Raw genomic sequence first — 20,379 nt, 5'->3', positions numbered from 1 at the left:
CTGAGTGCGCACGTCTGCGTGACCAAGCACCACGGTGAACTTCTCCTCAGAAGCAGATATTTGCGCATATTAAGAGAAGGAAGCGCGCCCAAACGCCCTCTTACAAGGCCGCTTCAGGCGTATCCGTTCGTCTGGGAGCGTCTATGTGTGCTTGTACGCGTGTGTATGTGTTTCTGCTAGTGTGTGCTTACGTAGGTGTTTGTATATGCGAAATTATGTAGGCGTGATTGCTTTGCGAAATTATGTAGGTGTGATCGCTTGAGTGCTCTGCGCTGAAGCTCCGACTTCAAGTACAGCTAGTGGTACGTCCTGCCTTCTTTCTAGGCAATGCGACCAAGACCGCACGTCTCTGGCTGCGTGCACGCATATCGATACACATGGCCTGTATACATGTTAAATTACACCGTGACAGACGTCTGCGCTACATCTGAAATATGCGTAGGGCGTGGACGAGTTCATATTACGCTAGCTCTCCACACAGCACCCACTACACCTCCACACGGAGTAAAGCATCATAGGTCTGCACACGCGTAAATTCCACTAATACAAAAAAAAGCGTCCGTATTCTGGGTGCAGAAATGTTAATCAATTATTGCGGACGGCTGTCCGACTGCTTAAATCAGCGAAGGGTGCTTAACAAAGCACCTGCTGATGGGTCATATAAGGTGCGGCCCGCTACTTCAGCGTCTAGATTGCACCACGTTCGTATACGTGGTAATGTGTGGGACATATGTGTACACCCATATGAATATGCGTGCGAGTACCCATGCATATATACGAAACCTTCAATAGACTAGTAAGGGCAAATAGGTACACACTACTTGCAAAAACACACACACACACATGTCCGGCAACAGGTATTCATACTACGCCCGCACAAGGGACACTCTCATATCAGTTTGTATACATTTTCGGTCTTAATTCATGCACGTTTCATATTTCAGAATATCATTGTGAACAGATATAGCATGCGCGTTGTTCGCGGCGGGCACGCAAAAAATCAAGTTCTCTTCACTCACCCTCCTAAAGAGTGCTCCTCATCTATGCAAAGGCGGACTCGGGACTTATCGGGGCGGTACTACTGGACCTTGCAGCAACTGTAGTGACTACGAGCCTTCCTTTGCGCTCTTGAAGAGCTGCTTTGAAGCCACTGGAAAACAGACAGCGCACAATAAGACACTTAGAAACTTTTTTACTGAGTATACCCTTGTGTGATGCCCCCCGGCAACGCCACAACCTACCAAAACACAAAAGACGTCCGTACGCAGACACAGCTTCTGAAAGTCACATATCAAAGGAGACAGCACTTGCGTGCGTCATTCACAAACGGTGTATTATTCCTACGCGCGCGGTTGTCACACGCGCACGCACACACGTGCACGTGCACCTACAGTTAGAGGGATTCGCGTGCGAGCGATAGTAGCAGCAGCAGCAGCCCGTAGCTCACAGAGGTGCATCGTAACTCCTTTAATGGAATCGCAGAGCACAACTTACTACATATCAAACACAATCTAACGTATTGAAGGAGACTCACTGTTAGACACAAGTCTTCACCACAAATGAATATCCGGTCTATTCAGGCTTTACACACTCCACGTCAACGACGTTGTATTATTTTCAAACCGGCACGTCAGTCAGAAGACGGCTACTCCTATCACAGTAGTGTGTCTGCACTTGGTCACACGTAAATATTTGCACTCATCTCGTCCCTGAAAATAGGTAGCTGCACTATTAGCATACCAGTAGTCATGTTCCTACGTACCAAGAACGCGTCTATATTGGCAGGTAGACCTACACAGAAGCGCTCGGCAGTGCCAGGGAGAGCCGCTGTACCACGAGCTGCTCCGAACGGAGTATGCGTACCCATGGGAAAGATATTTCTCTCATTTAATCTTCAAAACTTACAAGAAAGATCATCCGACTTCTGCACCAGCTCGTTCAGGTCCTCTCCATTTCGGAGTATGGCGTCGATCGTGCGCCGTACCTCTACCTAACCGCATGTCAAAAAAGGAGGGCAACTTCTTTCAATCAGACGCGAGGAAGATTGCCAGCACATGCATTTCGGAGTGCTGCCTTTGTAGTGAAGCACGACAAGCTCTACTGTTTTTCCGTCTCCTACGGTGTTTGTATGTGTGGGGCGGGGCATGCGCACTGGTGTATACAAACACACAGACACGCATGCACACGCACACATGTATACAGAGGCATACACGTATACGAATATATATGATCTTTTGTAAACAAACCTCACACTTTTGAACACAGACATATATCCTAGTAGTCAGCGTACGAGGTCTCCATATAAAAAATCGCTCGCATGGGTTCCTGATAAACCAGAGAGAAGCAACGTACACTACATGCACACACGAATGCAGGCCGTTTCCCGTATGCTGCAACGCACAAATGCACGTATATCATGCATCTCTTTCTTGTGTAACAAAGAATATTAAGACATCAAAAGGGAAACATACACATTCAAATATAGAGAGAGACACGTACAATGTACTCATGTACGAATGTGTACATCTATACATGTATAGTAGCAGTTAATCAAAGTGGCAATTTTATATTCATCAAGTAACACGTATAACGTGCTCATATATATATATAAATAATTGTAGAATATATACGACATACACCAGCACCACATGCACGTGGCCGCATGGGCATGAAAAAGTGTCGCGATTCTGCGCTTAAAAGACATCTGCCGCAACAGTTTGCCTGTCTTGCCCTCAAGCAACGAGAACCGACTGCAGCTTCATCACGAGAGAGGCTTCATCGATACGTGATGACTACACAGGTGGATAATGTGTTAGTCTCTGTATGTGTGCGCGACATCACGCAAGCTCTTCCTGTGGGCGTACTTCTATTCTCACACACGTGCACCTTGTGTACTTCGCAAACAACAAGAGCGTATGACTGGCAGACTGGCTTTCTTGCTGCGCGGGGAGGCAGGCGCGGGTTCTGTGTGTCGAAGCATACACGAGCGTCTTTTACATGGAAGGAGTATTAAGGCGTATGTACCTGGGAGCCTAGTAGTGATGGGCGTATACACCTCATGTGCCGCATATATAAACAAGATGCACACAAGAAATTATACGCTGTTGAATATATGGCTGTATATATATATATTATGAGATAGTATAGGAATGTATATATATATATATATATGAACTCTATCCACTGGGAGTGCCGTATCTTTGTGTATATACATATGTATGTGCGTTTAGTATATACAGATATATATGTATTCATATGTGTATTCATAGCGGGATATATCTATAGATATATAGGCAGGCATGTGTGGGGAGGTATATATATACATAAATATATATATATATATATATGTATATATGTGAAACTGAATGCTATAAATAGGGGGTGCCGCATGTATATACAGACTGATATATATATGTAAGCATGTATACGTGTATATATATGTATATAAAGAGATAAATATATATGAATATATTCGTACATTTACGTACATGGATATATAGGGAGAGCGATAACAGAATTGGTTTCATGCATACAGGCATGTGATAGATGCATATATATGTGAGTATGCTTCGGCAATAGCAGACGAAACGAGAGTGAATGCAATGAATGAAAGACGTCGCAACGCACCTGTGCGTTCTCGGCCTTTTCAAGAGCGACGGTGGTCTGATCCATCCCGCGTGGATCCTGCAATAAACAAACGCCACTTCACACGAAAACAAGAATACTATATTCATTGCAGGCATGTGCAGAGGCGTATATAGTTTCTATATGTTTTATCTATGCAGTAAAAGCGTAGATGCATATAGCACGTATATATGCTCTATATGCAGTATAGCATACATACGATGCACAGAGTGCGTGTATCTACTGTATTTGCAATATACGCGTCTAAGCATGTAGTGCGCATATATACTATATATAAAATATGCGTACATACGATGCACAGAGTGCGTGTATCTACTGTATCTGCAATATACGCGTCTAAGCATGTAGTGCGCATAAATATACTATATATAAAATATGCGTACATACGATGCACAGAGTGCGTGTATCTACTGTATTTGCAATATACGCGTCTAAGCATGTAGTGCGCATATATACTATATATAAAATATGCGTACATACGATGCACAGAGTGCGTGTATCTACTGTATCTGCAATATACGCGTCTAAGCATGTAGTGCGCATATATATACTATATATAAAATATGCGTACATACGATGCACAGAGTGCGTGTATCTACTGTATCTGCAATATACGCGTCTAAGCATGTAGTGCGCATATATACTATATATAAAATATGCGTACATACGATGCACAGAGTGCGTGTATCTACTGTATCTGCAATATACGCGTCTAAGCATGTAGTGCGCATATATATACTATATATAAAATATGCGTATGTTTACGCACTATATGCACCTCTGCACATTCCTGCACTCCAGAAAGTGTGTACTTACATACAATCACATATCTCGCTACCTATATATAAACTATATATATGGTATAAATGCATGTATATGTATATATATGTGCAGTCCTGGGGCTCCCTTGTATTGAACTACTTGATAAGTACGTAGAGATACACATACACGTATATATGTATGTATGTATGTATGTATATGTATGTATACGTATATGTACATATATATATATATGTGGATTTATAACTGTCTATATTTTTAGCCATCTCGGTACATATATATATATATATGTATACATCTTATATTCGTGAGATTGTGCTCTATTGTTTGGTGGGAGTTCATTCTCTCTCTCTCTCTATCTTTCTCTCAGCGTCAGTACACTGGCTATTACAGACGTGCAGGACGGCCTGACCCCCACTGACTGCTTCCAACACGGCAGCAATTTCAAGCGCTCTCAGAGCAGGAGCAGCAGAAGTAACAACAAGCTTCGATACAGCAGCACCTCAGTGTGTGTGTGTGCGTGTGTCCGTGTTTGTAAATGTAAGTGTGTGAGGAAGTGTAAGTGTAAGTGTGAGTGTGCCTGCATGTGTGAGTGTACGTGTAAGTGTTAGTGTGTGTGTGCCTGCGTCGGCGGGTGCGTGTATATGCTCTACGCAGCAGCAGTACCACCATCCATCTGCACGTGGGGGGCTGACAGACTACCAGCCCGTGTAGGTGTCGAAAGACATGTAGCCGTATATCTTTCGCAAAAGCAGCAGGCGCAGAATTTAATGTGAAAAGGCGCTTGGCAGCCGTTCCGCACCTACTCTCTATGAAGCCAGTCACAAAGAGTGCGTTATATACACAATAGCTTGAGTGTATGCTAGCTGCTTGTAGGCCCCTAACTGGCCGCAAGACTGCCAGAGTAGTATGAGCCTCTTGATAGGCAGAATGATTGAAGCACGTCAAGACCTAATGCTCACACACACAGGCACGTGCACTCCCTTAAGGCATGTTTCGCATGTATACTACACACAAACACACATACACATACACGCACACACAGGAAAATCACGTATGTACACCAGTGCGATAAGAAGAGGTGACTGTTGACTCTTCGATGACTACTGCTCGGCAGAGTGTAAGGACCTCGTATTCACGAAAGAAGCGAATCACGTACAGACGTCTTTCTCGCAAAAAAAGCCTACCGTACAAGTGAGTAGTTGTATGGAGGACATATGTTTTTCGAGAGCACATGCATGCACCACCGCTTGTCGAAAGCGGCCTTCCAAGTAGTAGGGAGCACGGGGGGTCGTAGCACCGCCACATTGTTTATCCCACATGAATACTGGACGTACATCTGGGCTAACAAATATATAATTACACAAGGGCAGAGCCTGTCTTCTTGCTGCTCCTGCCAGCAAAGAGCTAGTTACGCGTAACCAGTAAAAACAGCAAATCACATCAGCTACCCTCCACTCTATGTACGTAGACAGTATTGCTGCAATACCTGCTCATGGGGAGGTCGCTGTAGCTACTCTGTGGGTGCAGCTACCACGTTGCATGCAGAAGCACTTCCAGTCAGCGAATCAGAATTCATGTGATTTTATATTCTGAGCAGCCTCGATAGGTGCTAAGTAAAGAAGATTTACTAGCAAGCAAACCAGCATCGAACCTTGCGGACAGCAATGAGCAGAGATTTTCAGCCTATCACTACACTTACACTTAATGAAGATGCACACAATGGGTGTCTCTGTGCGTGTCTGTGTTTTGGGTAGGTCTCTGTGTGTGTGTGTGTGTGTTGGTGTCTGCACGTCCGTGTGTCTGTGTGTCTCTGCTTTGGGTACGTCTGTGTGTGTGTGTGTTTGTCTCTGCATGTCCGTGTGTCTGTGTTTTGTGCGTCTGGTGTGTCTGTGTGTCTGTGTTTTGTATACGTCTGTGTGTGTGTGTGTGTTTGTGTCTGCATGTCCGTGTGTCTGTGTGTCTGTGCTTTGGGTACGTCTGTGTGTGTGTGTGTGTGTTTGTGTCTGCATGTCCGTGTGTCTGTGTTTTGTGCGTCTGGTGTGTCTGTGTGTCTGTGTTTTGTATACGTCTGTGTGTGTGTGTGTGTTTGTGTCTGCATGTCCGTGTGTCTGTGGTTTGTGCGTCTGGTGTGTCTGTGTTTTGTGTACGTCTGGTGTGTGTGTGTTGGTGTCTGCATGTCCGTGTGTCTGTGTTTGTGTGTTTGTCCGTGAGTGCGTCTATATCTGCGTCTGTGCCTTTATGTATGGTCGTGTTTCTGTGTGTTCGTGGATGTACGTGTCTGCGTGTTTATGTGTGAGTGAAGGAGCAGAGAGGGGGCAATGGTGTAGTTCTGGTTAGATGATTAGAACCAGTCGACTACGCTGTCTGTCAACATGTACATACATATATATGTACATATGTATAAGTGTATTTACATACGTATATATATATATATATTTACACATGACGGATGCAAGCACGAGAAGCATCGGCAGAAAGATAGAAGCATTTCGCTCCCTTGGCTTTGTGATGTGTACGACCAGGCGATACCCTAGCAGCAGCACCACCACGTTGAAGCTGTATTATTACTCGGCGCGCTAGATATGTTTGACGAAGAGTCGCTAACAACAGCAGGAACCTTGAGGAGACGGTGCATACAATCTCTCAATCCACGTAACAAAAAGGGTTGTTCACACACAATATACCAGCATCATACATACATGTCCATCACTGAAAGAAGAGAGTGTCCTGCAAAGACAACTGCGTGTAAAGATATATAGGTATATACACACTAATTCGTATACGCACGCGTGGCATGATGATAGGGGAATCACCACAAGCGGTAGAAGGAAATATAATAAGAGCGACCACGTTCTGACTGTACGCCGAAGAAGCACATATACACGCACTCCGCATAACGTAGTGCTTATAGAGCTCACGTGTGTGTGTGTGGGAGTGTGTGTGTGTGCGTGTGTGTGTGTGTGGGAGTCTGTGTGTGTGGGAGTGTGTGTGTGTGTGGGAGTGTGTGTGTGTGGGAGTGTGTGTGTGTGTGGGAGTGTGTGTGTGTGTGTGTGTGTGTGTGTGTGTGGGAGTGTGTGTGTGTGTGTGTGGATGTGTGTGGGAGTGTGCGTGTGTGTTTGTGGGAGTGTGTGTTTGTGGGAGTGTGTGTGTGTGTGTGGGTGTGTGGGAGTGTGTATGTGTGGGTGTGTGGGAGTGTGTGTGTGTGTGTGTGTGGGTGTGTGGGAGTGTGTGTGTGTGTGGGAGTGTGTGTGTGTGTGTGGGTGTGTGGAGTGTGTGTGTGTGTGTGTGTGTGTGGGAGTGTGTGCGTGTGTGTGTGTGGGAGTGTGTGTGTGGGTGTGAGGGAGTGTGTATTGTGGAATGAAATGTAACGGGTCTGATAGCAACGCATACAGACACACACACACAGACGCACACACACACACACACAGACGCACACACACACACAAACACACGCACACACACACACAGACGCACACACAGACGCACACACAGACGCACACACACACAGACGCACACACAGACGCACACACACACAGACGCACACACACACACACACACGCACACACACACACACACACGCACACACACACACACACACACGCACGCACACACACGCACATATTTGCAGAGGCCTATTTGAAGGCATCGGCGAAGATGTATATATCGCATACGCATGCATGCATAGACACACATGAAGGCATCTATAACAAGTACAGATGATGGATCGCTGCGTCTTTTGTTGTGACGCACAGGCAAACACACACATCACCACACATACATATGCGTACACATACACAAGCTCACACACACACACACACAGACGCACATACATACACGTATACAGACACACACAGTCACACTGACATACACATACACACACAGAGAACAAGGGTTGTGCAGAGCGGTGAGCTAGCTCCTGTTGCCAGGGAAGCGTGAGGCACTAGCAGACACACGCCTGCCAGCTGTCTAGTAACTCACACACGTACGTCTAGACATATGAAAGAAGTACACGAAAAGTTTGTCTATACGATAGATAGTATACATATATACGTATATAGCACATATGTAGAAGACGTACATGATACAAACACATAAAAGAGAAGAATGGTGCTGCTCCTCAATATTGTGCATACATACATACATACACAAACACACACACAGAGAGAAACATAAATACATACATACGTATATCCATACATGCATACATACATGCACGCATATATGTACACAATAGACATATACACATACATATACACACACACACGCACACGCACAACTCTTGTGCCACAGGACACATACTAGTAGACGAGGAGCGGCGCGGCAGACGTACATGATATATATATAGTTATATAGATATACGCATAACAACTCCGTAGAGGTTTGTTTGGGTTTAATTCAAGACGTGCTGCTTTCACACTTGATGTTACTCTTCGTTGTCGTGCACGCGTACACAGACAAGTGCACACACTCTCACACTCACACACACACACACACACACACAGATACGGGCACATACAGACACGTACACACATACAGACAGACACACACTTACAGCCACATCATCCGCACATACAGACAACCCCCCTCTTCTCTTTTATGACATACACTAGTAGTAAAGGAGGAGGAGAAGGACGACGGCGATAAGCAGCAAACGTACATGATATTTGTTTAACAACTCCGTGAGTGTTTGTTTGATTTGATTTGCGACGTGCTGCTTTCCGAGTTGAGACGTGTCCATTCCGCATCGGGAACTGCGCGCCGAAACCTCTCGTATGTATCCTGCACAAGCTGGAAGCCCAGGCTACCACATACATACGGCAGCAGACACAAATACATACACACAAATACCTCCAGCCAGTGTCCCCATATAATATACTACAGGCACATATAGCAGCAGACACAAACACACACACACGATTACTTCCGGCCATTGCCCATTCATAATATAAAAGGAGCAGCACACACAAGTGCACACACATACACTCACGCACATACTTCCGGCCACTGCCCCTACATAATATAGGTACATATTACAGCAGACACAAACATACACACACAACTACATCTGGCTGTTGCTCATACACACACACTCACACACACACACAGAGGCAACCCACAAGTAGTTGTAGTAAAAGTAGTAGCACGGTTCTGTTCAGGCATATACGACAGTACGCTTCGGCGCACTCCATGTATGCATGCTACGTGCGCGCTAACACCTACTCGTGTGTACAACACTCACATACACACACACACACACACAACCCACGCACACCCACACACAACACAGGCACACCCACAACGCACACGCAGACAGATACACACACCACACATACACACACACACACACATACGCTTACATGTGGTGTAGGAGTATATACTCCTGAAAAAAAAGAAGATGGGCTGGCTTAGTGAAGAAAAGATGCACGGGGAGAGAGGCGTGAAGGCGTGTGAAATACTCATTCAGCAGAGGGGGAGCCCATTTTACAAGGGGCAAGAAGCCTGCATGCAATACAGGGAGTCATGAGGAGTTGTACACATAAACGTATGCGCCTTCTGTTTCTCTGTTCGACGCAAATAAAAAGAGCGCTGGTGCAATGGTAAGCACACGTGCTTGTACACCCACGTGCGTGTACTTATATACTACTCGAGCAGAGGTGCGAGCAGGGCACATACAAAAGACTGCATATGAATTTAAAGTGATTATGGGTCACTTGGAATTGTCAGCAACCGCAACAAATAACCGTCTGCCAGCATGTCCCCGACCGACGTAGGCGAGGGGGACGCGCCGCGGCTGCACAGCAACTACTCGCCATCCATAACGAAGAAGAGAGGGAAACATACGACCAGATATACACTTACGTCTACGAAGAGGAAGAGCCAGGAGGATACTGAAAATTGGTACGCACGTTATACTGACGTATATAGAGGAGCGGAAGAAGAAGAAGAGAGGGAAGAATATCTACAGGCAATATACTCATATACGCGTGTATATTTGACATATATAAGGAAGAAGAAGAAATGGAAGAGAGAGAATACTTACAGATTCTAGACCCATATAATGTGTATGTATATATATGAACTGAGATGTATAAAGAAAAACAAGAAGACACGAGAGGAAGAATGCTTCCTAGTGGTAAGCTCATACATACATATATATATATATATACATGTATACACTGACACTGAGAAAGGAAAAGAACACGAAAAGGAGTAGTACAAATACTGGTAGTATATACCCATATATTCATATATATATAAGCTGACATCTATAAAGGAGAAAAAGAAGACACGAGGGGAAAGAATGCTTCCTAGTAGTAAGCTCACATATATATATATACACTGACACTGAGAAAAAAAAAGAACAAGAGAGGGACGAGTACACGTACTGGTAGTATACACCCATATATTCATGTATACATATATAAGCTGACATGTATAAATGACAAAAAGAAGAAGAGGGAAGGATACTTACAAGTGATATACTCGTATACATGAAATGACCTTTGTGAAGAAGAAGACGAAGAAGAAGAAGAAAAGAGGGAAGAATACTGAGAGAGAGGCGTAAACTGACTGAGCAGATAGACATAAGTAGTACGGAACGGTACGCAGCGTGATGCTGTATTTCGAGACGCTAAGCCCAAATATTTGTGCACACATTATTTATATTGGAGTATCGTGTGCGTGCGTAAGATATGTATGGACGCTGGTGTAATTCGAGAGCGCAAACGAAGAGGAAACATAGTAACCTCTAGAGATGTCAGAGAGCACTCAGGAACCTTGTAGCTACTTGAAAGCTCGCTACACATTTGTATTACTACGGCAATGGCAGTACAGTTTTACGAGGGAGATATATATATACTGTAGGCAGTAAAAGTGAATTAACTTTCTCTCTCTTTCTCTATGATATACATATGTATTTATATATATTTGAAAAGGCACCAAGGACCCCTCTAGCTACATACAAATTTGCGTACACCTTTGTCTACCTACCTCAGGGGCAGCAGAGGAATATATGTAGTAGTATTTTCACGGTATGTATATCAATGTATACATGCATAAAGATTTATATTTATTTCTATATAAATGTACACTTCTGAGAAGGCACCGAAGAGGTTTCTAGAGCTGAATTCTTTCTTACCGTGGAGGGTAGGCTTCGTCTGTGATAGCGACAACCGCCAGCGAGTCCAAATAGCGACGCACGAAGGCCATGCTGCCTTCATGAGTTATTATCTCTCTCGCTGTGGGGCTCACCTATACGGCCAAAGGGCGGCAGCACTAACCCCACACAAGGACTCATAAGCAGGAAAATACACACAGACACGTCTTTGACAGAAAAGCAAGCAAGTAGAGCCGCGGCAGCAATAGCCACAGCAGCGTCGTCACGCTTTCTTTGTGTGTATCTGTGTGTATGTGTGTGTGTGTGTTGTCAGGATGGAGCACGCAAAAGCCTCTACTGCAGAAGAGCAGCACCAGCAACAGCAGCAACAGCAGCAAAACAAATTTTTTTGCATGAGAAAGCATGCACAAGAACAGCAGCAGCAGCATCACACCCCCATAATGAGCATTCGCAGCAGCCCCAGTAGCATAATGAGGTGCAACAGCAGCAGCCCCGGTAGCATAATGAAACGCAGCAGCAGCAGTTCCAGTGAAATTATAAGGAGCAGCAGTAACAGCAGCCCCAGTAGCGTATGGACGAGAAGCAGCAGAAGTTTCAGCGGCATAATAAGCAGCACCAGCTGCAGCAGAAGTCGCAGTAGCATAATGAGCACCAGCTGCAGCAGAAGTCGCAGTAGCATAATGAGCAGCACCAGCAGCAGGAGCTCCAGTAGCATAATGAGCAGCAGCAGCAGCAGGAGCTCCAGTAGCATAACGAGGAGCAACACCAGCAGCCCCGGTAGCGTAATGGAAAGCAGCAGCAGTTCCAGTGAAATAATAAGGAGCAGCAGTAACAGCAGTCCCAGTAGCGTAATGACAAGCAGCAGCAGAAGTTTCAGTAGCATAATAATAATAAGCAGCAGCAGGAGTCCAGTAACGTATGGACGAACAGCAACAGCAGCAAAAGCCGCATTACCATAATGAGCAGCAGCAGCAGAAGTCGCATTAGCACAATGAGCAGCAGCAGCAGGAGCTCCAGTAGCATAACGAGCAGCAGCAGCAGCAGCAGAAGCTCCAGTGGCATAACAAGGAGCAGCAGCAGCAGCTCCATTAGGATAACAAGGAGCAGCAGCGGCACCAGTGTTCTAACAAGAAGCAGCAAAAGCAGCACCAGTAGCATATTAGCAGTAGTAGCAGCACCGCCAGTAGCAACACCACTAGTAGTATCACGAGCAGCAGCAGAAGCAGTCGCAGCCGTAGCATAAGGAGAGTCTGGGTCTGTTTTTCTCAGCGCATGCGACAGTAGTAGTGCAGCATGCCTGAGACAGGGTATCGAAACGGCCATTATCTTGTGAAGGGTATGTTAACAAGAATAGGAAGTGCGCTCCACGGGGGCAGGCGGTGAAATATCAAAAGCACGCAACCACACACACACACACACGCAAACATATACACATCCACATTCACATGCACAGCCACAGACGCAGGCACACACATACACAGACACACTATCCCCACAGACACAGACGCAGACACAGATACACACACACACAGATACACAGACACACTATCCCCACACACAGAGACGCAGACACAGAATCGGACATACACAGATATATATATACATATATATATATATATATATATACCCATGCCCACTTGCAAACACATACAGCCACAGAGACACATAAACACGTACTCACTCACCAGCAAGTACACACTCACAAACACGTACCCAGATACACACATGCACATACACATACACAGATCCATACACAGACACACATATACACAAACACATTCACAATCACATACACAGTCACATACGCATGCACACACACACACATATAGACACATACACACTAACATACATAAAAAGACACATCCACGAAGACGTACACATCAAAACACAGACATACAGACAAGGGAAACGCTAGCCCGCAGTACTTTAACAAACAGCAGTCAAGAGCACCACGCTCACACGCAGACACGCACACTATGTAGCAGCAATGAAAATATCAGAAACACCAGCAGCAGCAGCAGCACACTCTTTTACTGACATGCCATATGATGAACATGAGAAAAGCGAAGCGCAGCACTCCTACTTAGCAATTACAGAATGGCTCAACAACACAGCAGTACCCCATATATATATATATATTTATGTATATATATATATATAGACACACGCACCAGTACTACACTGCATATTGAGGTCGCCACTACATGTATACAAGTAATAGATAAAACAGGAGACAAAGTGGAGTACTACTACTCACAGAATAGATAGTAGCTCGACAACACAGCAATAGACCATGCACATACAAAAATGTATATATTTCACATATATATAGGTACAGGCACACCACCGGCATCATACCGTATCCTTAGGCCGCCCATACACATGTATACACATAATAGATAGTGTAGAAGAAGCTCAAGTACAAAATATTAATCACTCATGAAGAACATGTTGACAAATCTCAGCAGCCTTCCACTTACACATCTACTCCCAGTAGAAGACGCGTATGTTTGTTGTGTGATCAGAAAGGTATTCTTTAAGTGTATGTGTGTGTGTGTGTCACTGTACAGGCCTCTGCTATATGCAGTTGTGCGTTACCAGTACAATCGATACTATATAGCTTCTCGTACTCTAGAGACGTCTAGTATCCCGCGGGAAGGAGAGTTTCAACAGCACCCTCCACGGGAAAGGGGTGTGCCATGTCACTTTCACATGACAGCTTCATCCGTTTTTACAAGAAAAAGAAGAAGAAGAAACCTCCTCCACATCACACAGTGATAGAGCAAAGGGCGCATGTCAGACTCATTTTCCTCGACTACTCATATATATATAGAGATATATGTACCGTAATATACATGTCAGCCACATCGGGCACAGTCACTACTTTTCAGGCATGCATACGTAGTCAGAGGCGTCTGCCTCGACTACTCAGGCATATATATATATAAATACGTATATACGTATCAGTCCACACACACGTCAGCCACATATGAAACAGCACCACCTCCTAATGGAGCTACCCGTGCCAGTGAAACTATATACGATGCTCCTCACACGTATGAGCGGTCTATTGCACTTATGGCGAATATAGTTCCTCTTAAGCACACTGTTCAGACAACACATGTATCATAGAGAGAGAGACAGAGAGGGAGAGAAAGAGAGAGAATTTGTAGAAACCCACAATTCTTTATCTCTCTCTCTCTCGGGGAAGGCGTGTGCACGACATATAGTCTGGGTGGTTGGCCATTCATGCTTGTAAAAGTGATAAACACAAACGTCATTCACCAGCAGTCACCCTACATAGAAAGAGACAGAGAAATTGATAAAAAGCGAGGTATGCAGAGAGAGGTAATGACAGAAGACAGGAAGAAAGAGATAGGAAGAGAGATACACAGAGAAAGAGAAAGGCAGAAAGAAAAAGAGAGACACAGATGTATATCTAATAGTGAGTGTAACTCACCCTAGGGATGGCCAGTCTGGCTAGAAACTTGCATGCTTCTTTAACAGTGCCTCGCTGATAGAAGGCGTAGCTGTACAAGAGCAAATAAGAACAAGTCCATTAGTAGTATCACTATTGGTAGTAGTAGTAGCCGTTTTTTTTGAGTCTTTCCTCCTGGGGACTGATTGCCGCAGCTAGCAGCTCTCAGGTATATACTTGATTATGAAGCAAAACATACATATATATATACATATATATATGTGTAGATAATTACATGTGTACATGTATATATGTAATTATCTACACATATCTCTCCGTCGGTGTATGTGCGGATTGATGTGGGGATATGAGTCGTTGTATACTCTCAGTAGCTTCTAAACATCCACTCATTTTAGCGCCTACTACTACATGTAATAGAAAACAGTGCAGCAGAAATACTAGTATTATCATTCAGAGATTTTCAAATATTGAAGCGTGCTATTTGACGTTGATTTACAGCTGACATTTTTAATGTGACACATATGCATATATATATATATATGTACGCATTTATATATGTGAAAGATGGAATGTGCAATTCAAAGGTTTTCTAGGGTCGATCTCCACCATATAGTTACAAACATTTGTATGCGCATTTGTATGCGCTCTCAAACAAGTGTTCATCTATACATAACATTCATATATACATCCACAAATTTGTATATGCTTTCTAACATTCGATTGTGTTATTACACGTTTTTCAAACGTTGACGCTCATTAAATACTTACAGACATTAGTGTGTGTGCCATAGAATGAATGTTCATCTATAGTTAACGTTTATATATACTTCCATACACTTGTATACACTTACAGACATACGTATGTGCCACTGAATAGATATCCATCTATAGTTAACATTTATATATACTTTCACACACTTGACTGTGCTGAGAGCAACTCGTAGAGCCTGGGTCTTGTTCATCGTAACCTACAGTGCGGAACATCGAGGCTTCTCATAGTATGATTAACAGTTAATAACTGCACAGAACACAACACACGAAATACATATCAAGGCCGCCAAAATATACATATGCATAATGTATATATATTGCCAGTGAATACGTACGTGGTATACTGATATATATATATATATACCAATATATCACGTACGTTTGCTATATATATATATATCAATATATATATATGGGAACGTATACATATGCAGTGTATACACATTTGATGGGGGAGCTGCTTCACCACGAAAAACGCATGCTGGTTGCTACGACTAGTACACTACTCCTACTGCTGCTGCGGGTGCTGCTGTGGCAGATGTAACTATCACTACGTCTCTCTGTGTGCTATATAACGTAAGACGTGGCTGTTAACTGCAGTCTGCAACGACTGAAGACGTCGTTTTGCTGCTTGTGCTGCTGCTACTGTCGCCGTCACTATCACGTTACTCTGAGCAAGTATATATAGAACTGTTAATGCGCCAGAATCCCAACGTTACATATATATATATATATATTCCTATATATACATATATATGTATGCGCAGATTTATTACTATTAACATATCACTCTTACGTATATGATAGGTTGCTACTACTGAAGTAGAGCCTCATAGTGTTAAATACACGTATATATATATAGTTGTACATATATATAGATACATATCCATATGGATAAATGTATGCATATCTGTATGAATATATATATATGTATATATATATATATATTTGTAGTTTCTCCTGCGCTAGTTTAGTGGCACTATGTATATATATATATGGATATACATATCTGTGCATATATGCATACATATTTGTAGTCTCACCAGTGCTGGCCTAGTAGCGCTTTGTTTATATACATATATGTATATATATAGAAGTACATATATATATGTACATATGTATATACATATCTGTGTATATATACATGTATATTTGTAGTCTCGCCACTGCTGTTCTAGTAGCACTCTTCTGCTGCTGTTACAGTCACAAATACTCGCTTGTCTCTATAACAGAGTACTTACAAATCCGGAATTACTCCTAACCGCTACGTCATTACATATATATACATATACATATATATATAATCTACGTATATATAGCATTATATATACATTTATACATATACACATATATATACATATATATATACATATATATATACATACATTTACATCTACATAATGTTGGTACAGCTATGTGCAAGTCACAGCTAACATTTCACTGCAACAAGTAGATGTGCCTATTATTACTGCAGATGTGCTTCTTGTCATCATACGCATAGTGTTATCACAACTAACGTGTCCATTTGTACAGGTGTGTAGCGGTATCACTGCAGGAGTGCGTTACACATACATATGTAATATATATATGTATTTCATGAGAGAGATAATATATATATATATATATGTACACACACATGTATAAGATGTGTGGGGGGTGCAAGTATGACATACACACCTAACACGGCAATCTGTGGATGTGTGTAGCGCTACGACGGCCAGAGCCCCATCTATATATATATATATGGATCGATAGATAGAAATATATATACATATGTATGCGGACACGAGTATACTGTATATGGGGAGAGGCAAGAGGTAAATAAATTTTCAAAAAGTTGCATGTTGCGTTATGACTCATCGTACCTGCTGAGGTCGAAGGCGTAAGAAAGAAATATGACGGGAGACTCGCACCCGACTGCGCAACGCGCTACAAATAATGCAAGGAGCTTCATCCCGGTGTACAGGAAAACTCTCGCACAAGGTTGTAGTAGTCGCTCGTTTGTGTTTGACTTTATGTATGTATTTGTATGTGTCTATCTATGTGTAGCCAGCAATTTGTGTGTATGTGTGTGTGTGTGTGTATTTGTAGTCGCTTGTTTGTGTTTGTGGATGTATGTGTAGGTGTCTACATGTATGTGTAGCCGGCAGTGTATGTGTATGTGTATGTATGTATGTGTGTTTGTAGTCGGTTGTTTCTGTAGATCTGTGTGTATGTGCAGTCAGGCGTTTGAGTGTGTATGAGTCTGTGTGTGTGGGTGTGTAGTCAGTACTTTGTGTGTGTATATGTGTATGTGTATGTGTGTGTGTGTGTGCAGTCAATTGTTCGCTTATGTGTTTGTATGTGTGCGTATGTGTGTGGCGGGTGTGTACGTGTTGTTGAGGGCTAGTGTAGTACACATCATTCGCTTGATAGTAGTTATGGCAGGGGTAGTAGCACTAGTAGTAGAATCAGTGAGGACCCTCAAGTATATATATGAATATATATATATATATACATGTGTATAGAAAGAGAGAGAGGGGTAGGTAGACAAATAGGAAGGAAGAAAGCATGACTGGGAGGTTTACATAGAAGACATGGCAGCCGCGGGTTCTTTTAGCAAACACTGGTTCATTGGGCATCAAAAAATAAGAGGAAGAGATGTGTGGTAGCTGTCCAACAGATATATTGATGCTCATAACGTATGTAAATCTACACGTATGTATATATATATATATATCGCAACAGTGAGAAGGGGTGAGAGATGTTTGTACATACTCGCAGAAATATATATAGGGGGAAAGCGAGAGAGCGAGAGATATGTACATACACATATATATACATAGTAGTAGCGGGAAGGACGAGAGAAGGGTATCTACATACACATATATATACATAAAAGCAGGGCGAATGAAGAGAAAGGGATATGTACATACATATATATGTATATATATATATATATACGTAGAAGTACATGTATAGCGAGAAAGAGAGAGAAAGAATGAGAGCGACTAGGGGTCCGAGAGAGCGAGAGAGACGAGAACCGGGATGCCACGAGGTGGTTGCGTAGTAAATGAGGCGCCTCAACAGAGAACCACTGCCTCTGCGTGACGCAGAAGAAAAGAAAGAACCAGCAGCATGGGCCTAATTACAGGTGCATGTCAGTACATGTGCAGGACAGCGTGGCATGAGTAACGCAGAGAGACCGTTGCTTTCAGTAATCATGCAAGGGAAAGAAAAGTAGATTTCAATGGTTGCTGCTCATTCCAACTTATTGTCAAAAGTCGCACATCCTCCGCTCCGAGAAAATAACGCATGCAGGCGACGAGTTATATACATATATATATCCAGTACATATATATATATATGTAAGCACACGTGTGCACATATAAATAGGGAGAGAGGAATAGCAGAGGATAATTTGAAGATGATACATGCATTTGACGAGCAAACGCCAGACTTATTAACGAGGAGCAGTAGTCAGGAGGTATGCACGCATGTGACAGAAATAGATATATATATATTTATATGTACACTCATTCCATATATATATATATATATGTATGTCATATATATACATATATATATGTATATATATTCTCAATATACATTCATATCTATATACATATGTATATAGATATCCATGTGAAAGCAGCAGCCAGTGTGCTGAGTGATGCACATGCATATATATAAGGAGAAGCAGCAGGTGTTATACTGAGGCAGAAACGTATGCATGCATGAGAGAGAGAAGCACCGGCCAGTGTAGTCAGTGAACGACACGCAGAGTGTGCGTGTGGGCTGCATAGTTGTATTCTGAGGAGAAGACGTGGGCGTAAACGACGAGAAGAAGCAAGTGTTATAGAGACACGGTTGACAAGAATATAAAGAGAAGCAGCAAGCTTTATATATTGCGGGAAAGGTCTGGTGCTTATTTAAAGAGAAGCAGCAGGCCATATTTAGGGTAAGAATGGTGTAATGAGTGTATCAAGAGAAACAGCAAGCAATATACGGCGAGGCACAGGTCTAGTGTATTTACAGAGAGACAGAAGCAGCACAAGCTATATACACTGAGAGAAAGATCTCTCGTACATATAAAGAGAAGCTTCCGCCTTACACACCGGAAGGAAAATGTAGTATGTGTATATATAGGGAGAAGCAGCAAGCCTTAAACACGAAGGGAAAGTACAATATACACGTAAAGCGAAGAAGCAAGCCTAATACGTAGAGATGTAACGATGATGGAATTATACAGAAGCAGCATGTGCGGTACCGACATAGCGTGTTATGATGCAAATGACCAGAGAGAGAAAGAGAGAGAGACAGGGTTACAGGTAATATATGCAAGGTTCTTGTTATTCGAGGTCTGTCCGCAAATATGTTGTTGCGACTCTGCAGAGGAAGTGGAGGCGTAACGAAGAAGGTGGTAGGACGCTACAGGTGTAGAGAAGAATCAAAGGGCAAGCGTGTGTGTTCCTGTAACAAGAAGAAGAGGAAGAAGGAGCGATCGACAGAGCAAGAGAAGAACATAAAGGGGAGCAAAAAACGAAAGAGAAAGAAGAAGAAAAAGAAAAAGAAAAAAAAAACAAAGAGAAGACGGTTAGCAGTCGACGCAATAGCAGCAGTAGCAGCAATACCAGCAGTAGCA

The 20,379-nt window shown here is 43.0% G+C and overlaps 1 protein-coding gene across 1 annotated transcript; it reads right to left on the bottom strand.

Moving 5' to 3' along the window:
- Window positions 1-1,106: 1,106 nt before the first annotated feature.
- Window positions 1,107-17,709, bottom strand: LOC131478816 (uncharacterized). Its single transcript, XM_058659386.1, has 7 exons — window positions 17,621-17,709; window positions 15,006-15,075; window positions 11,567-11,679; window positions 5,488-5,608; window positions 3,628-3,684; window positions 1,906-1,990; window positions 1,107-1,150 (listed from the first exon to the last, which is right to left on the bottom strand). The coding sequence occupies exons 1-7, from the start codon at window positions 17,707-17,709 to the stop codon at window positions 1,107-1,109; spliced, it is 579 nt and encodes a 192-aa protein (XP_058515369.1).
- Window positions 17,710-20,379: the final 2,670 nt, after the last annotated feature.

This window comes from Ochotona princeps, unplaced genomic scaffold (genome assembly GCF_030435755.1).
Source record: "Ochotona princeps isolate mOchPri1 unplaced genomic scaffold, mOchPri1.hap1 HAP1_SCAFFOLD_2484, whole genome shotgun sequence".
In the NCBI taxonomy this organism is placed as follows: Eukaryota; Metazoa; Chordata; class Mammalia; order Lagomorpha; family Ochotonidae; genus Ochotona; species Ochotona princeps.
The sequence above is the reverse complement of the archived record's forward strand: the minus strand, read 5'-3'. Positions and strand labels throughout refer to the sequence as shown.